The sequence below is a fragment of the Oratosquilla oratoria genome, chromosome 35 (assembly GCF_046742065.1).
Source record: "Oratosquilla oratoria isolate Oo_2021 chromosome 35, ASM4674206v1, whole genome shotgun sequence".
Lineage (NCBI taxonomy): Eukaryota > Metazoa > Arthropoda > Malacostraca > Stomatopoda > Squillidae > Oratosquilla > Oratosquilla oratoria.
This window is the reverse complement of record NC_134811.1, coordinates 31727324-31737020: the sequence shown is the minus strand read 5'-3', so window position 1 is coordinate 31737020 and position 9697 is coordinate 31727324. Positions and strand designations below refer to the sequence as shown.

At 35.6% G+C, this 9697-nt stretch overlaps 1 protein-coding gene across 1 annotated transcript; it reads left to right on the top strand.

The window, feature by feature from the left end:
* The first annotated feature begins 3931 nt into the window (after positions 1-3931).
* On the top strand, positions 3932-4732 carry LOC143018721 (uncharacterized). Its single transcript, XM_076174306.1, has one exon. It carries the CDS (start codon positions 3932-3934, stop codon positions 4730-4732), a length of 801 nt encoding a protein of 266 aa, XP_076030421.1.
* The last annotated feature ends 4965 nt before the right edge of the window (positions 4733-9697 follow it).

Here is a 9697-nt window from a genome sequence, read left to right as displayed (position 1 = left end):
ATCCCCATTCCTCCTTCACTCCTAGTTCTACCCTATCCTTCACCCCCTCCCACTCCTTTCTCAGCTTCTTCTTATACTCCTTCTACTTTTCTTTCTCATTTAAGCAGTTCACTCTAAGTATCTCCCCACCTTCTGCCCTTTTCCTCTTTCTCCACTTATTCTCCACTCTCAAGTTACCTTCCACCCGAAAATGATCTGATATTCCCCCACTCTCTCCTCTTAGAACATGTACATCCTTAACTCTTTCTACCATACTCCTGGTCACCACTATATAGTCCATTAACGCTCTATCTGCCACCCTTCCCTCCACCACCCTCTCCCATGTGGACTTATGCATGAATTTCTTCCTAAACACTGTATTTACTATCAACTCTCTTTCGAGACATATTTCCACCATCAATTCTCCACAACGACTTTTACCTGGATCCATACTTCCCAATCACTCCGTCTATTGGTTCATTTCCTACCCTAGCATTAAGGTCTCCTAATACAACTACATTGACATTTCTCCCTAAACCCTTTATGCACTCATTTAAATCTACCCAAAAATCCTCCCTTTCCTAAATAGAGGAAAACGTTCTGTATCTGTTTTTTTTTCAATTTCCCGGTGGTTTCTGTGTGTGTGTGTGTGTGTGTGTGTGTGTATATGTGTCTATTTATATAATGTATATATATATATATAATGTATAAATATATATATTTATATATATATATATAACGTAGAAACCACTGCTGGAGTAGAAAAGACTGGAAACGGGGAATCTATATATTTCGATTGCAAACTGCAATCCTCTTCTACTGAAGAGGATTGCAGTTTGCAATCGAAATATATAGATTCCCCGTTTCCAGTCTTTTCTACTCCAACAGTGGTTTCTACGTTATTGACAAATGTGTGATTACATTTTTCACCTGTAATATATATATATATATATATATATATATATATATATATATGCAAAGTAGACCACTTGGAAAAAAACTAACGAAGCAGAGCGCTTTCGTATATTACATCTTCAGCGCGACAAGTACATAGTAATAGAAATGCATAGATAATATATACATGAAAAAAGGAACAAGGACAGTTTGAATAAGGGTAGCGGACAATTACCACCTGGAGGGCAGAAGGTCAATGTCAATACACTAATGATGGTGGGGCGACATCAGGTCACAGTCGCCAGGGTCAATGTTTCCACTAATGATGGTGGGGCGACATTAGGTCATAGTCGCTGGGTTACATTTTACCTGATATTATCTTACTAATTTCTTGACAAATAAAATTATCAAGTTTATATAAGCCCTTGTGTAGGTTGGTATTTTGATCACTGGTGGTATGAATCAAACTACACTCTATTAAGTTTCTTGCTATTATGTTGTTGGTATAATAGATTGCCTGGGCATTACCCCAATCAACTGGATGATTATTTAATTCGATATGCTTGAATATTCCACTAGAATTATTGCCATCCCTAAAAAATTTCTTGTGTTGTTCAGTTCCAATGTTTAAGGGTTTGGCAATTTGACCTATGTAAAATTGATTACACATTTTGCAAGGAATTTTATAAATGCATCCTTTTTTAATTTCAATACTATTGTTGATGATTTTATGTTTTACTGTACTATCATTTTTAAAAACTACCTTTACGTTAAATCTTTTTAATAATTCTGTGATACTTAACAAATATTCTTGAAATGGTAAAATTAAAACATTATGATAATTAAAAGGTGATCTAGGCTGAGGAGTAAAAAACGATTTTCTTGCAAAATTGTAAGCAATATTAAGGAATTGCTTAGGGTATTCTAATTCTAGCCCAATGTTAAAAACATTTCTGATTTCGTCATCAATAAATTCAGGACTACAAATACGAAAAGTTCTTAGAAACATTGAAGAAAAGACTGTACGTTTAATATTATTTGGATGAGAATAATAATAATGGATATATGAACTTACATTGGTTGGTTTACGATGTACTTTAGATTTAAGGCTATTGTCATGACATAAGATAATGCAATCTAAGAAAGGTAAGGTACAACTTTTCTCAATTTCTAAAGTAAATTTAATAGAATCAACAAGGGTATTTAATTTAGTTAAAAAATCATGGACGTTTTTATCTTCTGGCCAAAGACATAAAATGTCATCAATATACGTAAGCCAAAGGATGTTAGGGGGGAAGATTTTGTATAATATTTTAGTTTCGAAAAATTCTATGTATAAATTGCTTAAAACATGGGATAAAGGGTTTCCCATACTCATGCCCATTTTTGGGAATAGAAATTACCATTGAATTGAAACTTACAATATTTAACACATACCTTAATTAATTCAATCAATGTAGATGATGGCAATGGAAGAACATGTTTATTAAGTTCATCTTGAAGGTATAATAATAAATAATTTATGGGAACTTTTGTGAATAAACTGACTATATCAAAACTAACTAATGTAAACTTATGATTTGGATTAATATCATGGATTTTGTCTATTAAATCAGAAGTGTTTGTAACATGAGAAGAAGAGATTGTATCTACTAAAGGGCTAAGGATAGTAACTAGCCATTTGGAAAGCTTGTAAGAAGCAGAACCAATTGATGAAACAATAGGTATAGCGGGGTTGTTACATTTATGAGTCTTAATGAGACCATACATATGTGGGAAAGGGGGACTAATTGAGATGAATTTCTGTAAGAGGTCTCTATTCTCATGCTTCATACAAGGCGAGGATCGTACCACCTGTACAATCCTCGCCTTGTATGAAGCAAGCCGCTCTGGCGGGGGGTTCAAATCCCAGCAGATGAGTTTATTTCCAATTGTCAAAATAACACAAACAATGTATATATATATATATATATGTATATATACATATATATATATATATACATATATATACATATATATATAAATATATATATATATATATATATATATATATATATATATATATATACATTTATATATATATATATGTGTGTATATATATATATGTATATATGTATATATATGTATATATATACATATCAATATATATATATATTTAAAAATATATGTATATAAATACATATACATATATATATATATCCGTGAGAAACCACCAGGAAAAATAAACTAAGTAGAGCGCTTTCGTACAATTCCGTCTTCAGTGCTAATACAAAGAAAAAATTATAAAATGAAGAAACAAGGTACAAAATATATGACTGAGTGAGACTTGGTGGAGAATGAATTCGGAGAACTAGTGGAAGAAGTACACGTGACTTTTACTGCCGTCTTAGTAACCAAGAAGTATGGGACATTTGCTCACAACTGGTACAATATAATTAAAAAAATATATTTCTTGTCAAACATAACTATCTAATTTGTACAGCCTCGATGGAGATTAACATTTATTCCCTTACTAGATTTGATCAAGCTGCATTCAATAAAATTTCTTTCTGTGATGTTATTGTTATATGTGATGACTTAAGCGTTATCCCAGTCAACTGGGTGGTTAAAATTGTTCATGTGGTTGAATAAACCGCTAGATTGGTTTCCCTCTCTAACGTATCTCTTGTGATGATTAATTCGTGTTTTGAGTGTTTTAACAGTCTGACCAATATAAAACTGACCACATGATTTACAAGATATTTGGTACATACACCCTTTATCACTATTGACGGAATTATTTATGAGCAATTCTCTTACAGTGTTCTTATTGTTAAAAAAAAACTATGTTAATGTTAAAATTACGTAATATAATTGTGATGCTGTGCAGGTTCTCTTGGTATCATTGCATTAAACATGCGAAGTTTATTGTCTACATTTAATCCTTCAGGCAGCACAATCAATGTACCGTCTATATAGCAGAACCAACCACAGCCTCTTCCATGATGCGTAGCATCCTGTCCTTTTCTATATATTGGTTGTTCTGCCTGAGGGATGAAATGTAGACAATAAGCTTCGTATGCTTAACGAAGTGGACGAGAGCCTACAATTCATTGTGGAGCTGGAGGTGGACCACAAGTTGCCGTTCCTCGACACTATGATACACCGAGCGACTAAAGAGGTTAGATTTTCTGTATACAGGAAGCCAACAAGCAAGGATGACTTCATTCACTACTTACCGAGACACAGCGCGCGGATCAAGTCTGGAGTGATAATTGAATTCTACTTGCGAGCCATTAGAATTTCCAATACATTCCGCAGGCTGTTATACCCTCTAGGCCTGCTCAATAAGCTAAAGAGAAAAGCAACAAACATTTACGAAAGATATAGAAGAGATAAAGTAGACCGCGATTTCCTTGCATTACCGTACGCGAATGGAGCTGAGATACTAACTTCTTTACTGTCTAATGTTGGCATACACGTGGCTTATGCCTCTGGTCGGAAAATTAAGGACATAGTGAGAGGTAAAGAAGATAGAACCATCAACAAGGACAGCATTGTTTACAGCATACCGTGTGGTGGATGCTCTGCTGTATATTATGGTGAGACGTCAAGAGGACTTGCAAAGAGGATAGGAGAGCATAAAAAAGACCTACGGCACCAAAGAACCTCCAACTCCGTAATGGTGCATGCAGAGTTGCAGGGACACCTTCCTACATGGGAGAATGCTCGCCATCTCCGCACGGGGCTGGGAAAGAGAATGAGGAAGCTAATGGAAGCCACACACATCGTTTCAGGGGAGGTCACTAACCACAGAGAAGGGTACGTCAACTTATCATTTGTGGCAGCCAGGCTGGTCCTCGGCAAAACCGCGGACTAATCAGAGCGCTGCATTATAAGACGATCGGCAAGATGATCAGCTGAGTGTATATATTACGATGTTCTGTATTAATCTGTTACCCTCAAGAAGACGTAAAGTCGAAACGTTTGATTACATTAGTATTCCTGGTTCAACCTGAGTTTCCTTACCACTTTTTCCACTTATTTGTCACTCCCTCAAACACACACACACACACACACACACACACACACACACACACACACACACACACACACACACACACACACACACACACAGCTCAGTCTGCTTCGTGACCTCAGCTCAGTCTGTTCCGTGACCTCAGCTAGAGAACTCGTTTTCTGCAGACACCAGCTAGCAAATACCTGTGAAATTTATATCTTGGAATAGTGACAAGTGATTGCGTTGTGTTTTTGTAATTGTATACGTATAGCGCTATACAGTTACAGGTATAAGATAAAGTGTAGTGTTCTATTAATTTAGAATTATAACAGTATTCTGTTACTGTACTCCAAAGGTAGGAGTAATAGTATAAAGTAAGCAGAGTAAGCTTCGTGTATTTATCTTATTTAGAGACAGCTTTTATTTCTTTTGTTGATTTATAATTCCTCTTTGCCATTTGTATTGCTGAAGGAGAAGCAAAATGGGTTGTGAATGTGTGAACCTGGATGACCGTCTCAGGATGTGTGAGGAGAAAATTAGTCTTCTCACGAGTGCGCTCTGTGAGAAAAATGAATCCTCCCCACAACTCAAAGAGCGTTCCACTTCTTCTCCTTCTGCCACTGCCGTGAGCGAGTGGCGCTCCGTGGGGTCCCGTTTGTCGAGCACGCGTTCGATAAGCCCTGCGGAGGAACCACTGGCTCTAGCCAATCGTTTTGCTCTGCTGGAGGATGATGTTGCTGAAAATCAGGAGTTCTTGGTGGTGGGGGACTCCATGGTGCGAGGTTATGACGACATCCTGCAGCAGAAGACTAAACAATGTTGCAAGCTTGTATGTTAACCAGGCCGTGGGATCGCCGATTGTACCCAGACCACCAGGGAGCAAAGGCGGACGAACACGGTTACGATACCGGAAGTAACGATGTGGGTAGGGTGAGATCAGAGGAACTTGTTCGGAATTACAAGGTCCTCCTTCAGGAGATGAAGGAACGTGGGAGTCATCACGTAGTCTGTGGAATCCTCACGAGGATCTACGCAGGCTCATGTTGGAACAGTAGAGCCATAGGGATCAATGAGAGGATATCACGATTGTGCACGCAACTGGGATATCACTTTCTTGATCTTTAGTATCTCTTTTCCAGGCGTCATGACCTTTACACTTCTGATGGGATCCACCTTACCCGCAGAGGCAAAAATGTTCTTACAAAGCTCACCGAAGGAGTTTGTAATGAACTAGTCCCCTTTTTGGGTAGAAACTCAGAGGGAAGGGGTAATAGAGTGTACTGGGGAAAACAGAGTAGAGTATAGCAATAATGTAGAACAATATGCCACTGTAGGACAAAATATAATTTTAGGATATAATGTTGGTAGAGGACGAAATATTACATTAGGATGTAATGTCAAAGGACAAAATATTACGATGGGATGTAATGACAGTGGAGGACAAAATATCACAATGGAATGTAATGATAGTGGAGGACAAAATATCACGATGTGATGTAATGATAGTAGAGGACAAAATATCACGGTAGGATATAATGTCAGTGGAGGACAAAATATAATTTTAGGAAGGGATGTCGGATATAATGTCAATGAACGACGGGCGGCCGGTATGGAACGCGATGACGTAGGGGAGCAAAGTGTACATATGAGATCGGATGACCGTGAGCGACCATATGTCCGTGATGGGGGAAATGTTAATGAGGCATTGAATGTCAATGAAGGACCAAATATCAATATAGAGCAAGGTGTCAATAAAGAACAAAATTATAATGTAAGGTATGATATTGAAACTCAAAACGTGTCAAAAAGAAATAATCAAGAGTTTCTTAATACCATGTGCTTTAATGCTCGTAGTATTAGGAACAAATTTCAAGAAATACTGGCGTATGTCAAAAGCAAAAATCTCGATATGATAGGAATAGCCGAAACATAGTAAAATGGTGGAGAGTTTGAAGTCGAATTTAGTATTGCGGGATTTAAACACTTTCATCAAGATAAAAACCTCAAGAAAGGTGGGGGTGTTCTGTTGTATGTTAAAAGCAATGTCCATACCTATGTTTTTGAGAAAGTAAAACAGGATGTATATGATAGTTTCTGGGTAGAATTAACCCAAACAAATGGACAAAAAATGAATGTAGGTGTAATACATAGGCCAAAGACATTATTATTAGCAGACGACAAACTGTTGTTTCAAGAACTGTCTAGTTTCTGCAACCGGAACTTATTGATAATAGGTGATTTCAATTTTACTGACATTGATTGGATGACCCTACAACATGGTCATATAGGTAGTCACTTGATAGATTTTCTCGATGACAATTACTTAGTTCAGCATTTAAAAGAGCCCACAAGACATGGAAACTTACTCGATCTATTGATCACTAGCTGCGAAAGCATGATAACCGATGTAGAAGTTGGTGAAACAATTACAAATAGCGATCACAACTTAGATTCAAAATATAAAAAATTTTAGAATAGATACTTGTGTTTCTAAAATACCCGATTTCAGTAAAGCTCAGTTCATAGGGCCACGTCAGGAACTTCAGCTTACAGATTGGGAGGCAAAACTAAGCGAAAGACCTGTAGATCAGATGTGGCAAATATTTCAAAATACGCTTACTGAGATGATTCATATTTACATTCCAATTAATGACAGACGCCCCCTAAATCAGGCTCGCCCAAAATGACTTGACAAAGAAACTGAAAAAAATATTGCTAAAAAGAGACAGGCTTATAAGAAGTACTAGTGCTCGGGTGCATCTAATGACTATCAAAGTTATGTATTAATACAGAGAGATTTAAAAAGACATAAAAAACAAAAACGACAATATGAAATGAATATAGCTGATAAATCAAAGAGACTCCCAAAGAGTTCTAGAGTTTCATTAGAGATAAAAAGGTTGTTAGGAATCACATTTTGGTCCACTATTATCTGCTGACGGTCAACTTGAATATTCAAATGAAGGAATGTGTGATATTTTAAACAGTTATTTTAGCTTAGTATTAGTAAACGAAACACCTCAAAGTAAACTCCAAGCTGAAACCTGTGAAAAGTCTAGGGTGAACTTACTCACTACGGTAAATATAACAAAAGAAAAAATTAAAAGGTGTATAGAAAAAAAAAATTACAGGCCTATAAGTTTGACTTCAGTCGTAGGAAAAATGATGGAAACTATCATCAGAGATGCTATCGAACATCATTTAGAAAGTAACTGTTTGATAAATGATAGCCAGCATGGTCTCAGACGGAAACATTCTTGCGTGACTAACTTACTCGAATTTTACAACACAGTCATTTCGAATTATGACAAAAAGACTACTTACTAAATTAGCTTCACACGGAATAAGTGGTAGCCTATTAAGTTGGACTAGTAATTGGATGAATGACCGAAAACAGAGAGTTGTTTTAAATGGACAAACTTCAAGATGGAAAAATGTTACGAGTGGAGTTCCTCAGGGTTCCGTTCTTGGACCACTTCTATTCATAGTATATATAAATGATATAGACCATGGATTAAAATCTATTGTTTCAAAATTTGCTGATGATACAAAAATGTGCGGAATGACAAATGATCACTTAAATCAATTAAATATTCAAGAAGATTTAGATAAATTACAGCAATGGTCTGAAAAGTGCCTAATGAAATTTAACACAAGTAAATGCAAGGTAATGCACATAAGTAAAAATAACAGTAAGTACGATTACAAGTTATTTGGGAATTCGTTAACAAAAGTGGATAGTGAAAAGGATCTCAGCGTAATTATCAGTAATGATCTCAAATCATCTAAGCAGTGTATTTCAGCGTCTGAGAAAGCAAATAAGATTCTAGGACTGACTGCACGATCTTTTGATTTTAAAAGTCCATCACTCATTAACAAGCTATGTAAATCGTTATTTCGTCCACATTTGGAATATGCTGTTTCCGAATGGTCACCAAATCTCATTAAAGACATTGACAGATTGGAAAAAGTACAACGAAGAGCCACAAAACTGATTCCAGATATCAAAAATAAATCATACGAAAATTGAAAAAAACATATGAATCTGTTTTCCCTAAAAAAGCGTAGATTCAGAGGTGACTTGATACAGGTCTTTAAGATTCTAAAGGGAATTGATAACATCAAAAGTGACAAAATTTTCACACTGAATGAGAATCCGACAAGAAACAATGGTCTCAAACTGTCAGGGAATAGATTTAGTTTGGAAGTGGGTAGAAACAACTTCGCCAACCGTGTAGTTAATGAATGGAATAAACTTCCTGCAGAGGCAGTGCAATGTAGTTCAGTTCGAAGCTTTAAGAATAATTTAGATAAGCACCTAAGCAAGATGCTGTAATGACTGTCATTTATTTTATTTGTTTTGTTATCATTTGTCTGTTTATTATTATTTGCTTGATTCTCATTTATTATTAGTTATATGTGAATTTATTATTATTTACTATTTACCTGTTTGTTTATTATTCAACTATACCTATGCATTTATTTCATTTATTATTATTTACTTTATTATATTTCTATTTGTTTATTTATCATTATTATAAAAAAAATTCGCATCCGACCTTGATTTTGACAAAAAGGTGTATATATATATATAGATAAATATATATATATATATATATTATATATATATATATACATATGTATACACATGTATATATTTTACCATTAGCCGGATTCAGATATCATGAATGCCTGAAAGCGAAATAACCTGACCAACCATAGTTCGTTTCAGAGATGACAAGATAAGAATATATCTACAGTCTCTTCATTTCAACCCAGTGTAGGTTTAAAAAGGGCGAGAATAGACAAGTGTAGAAATGATAG

Bases quoted from the DNA above. Each gene is read 5' to 3' on its own strand.
- LOC143018721 (XM_076174306.1), top strand. From the start codon at position 3,932: ATGCTTAACGAAGTGGACGAGAGCCTACAATTCATTGTGGAGCTGGAG.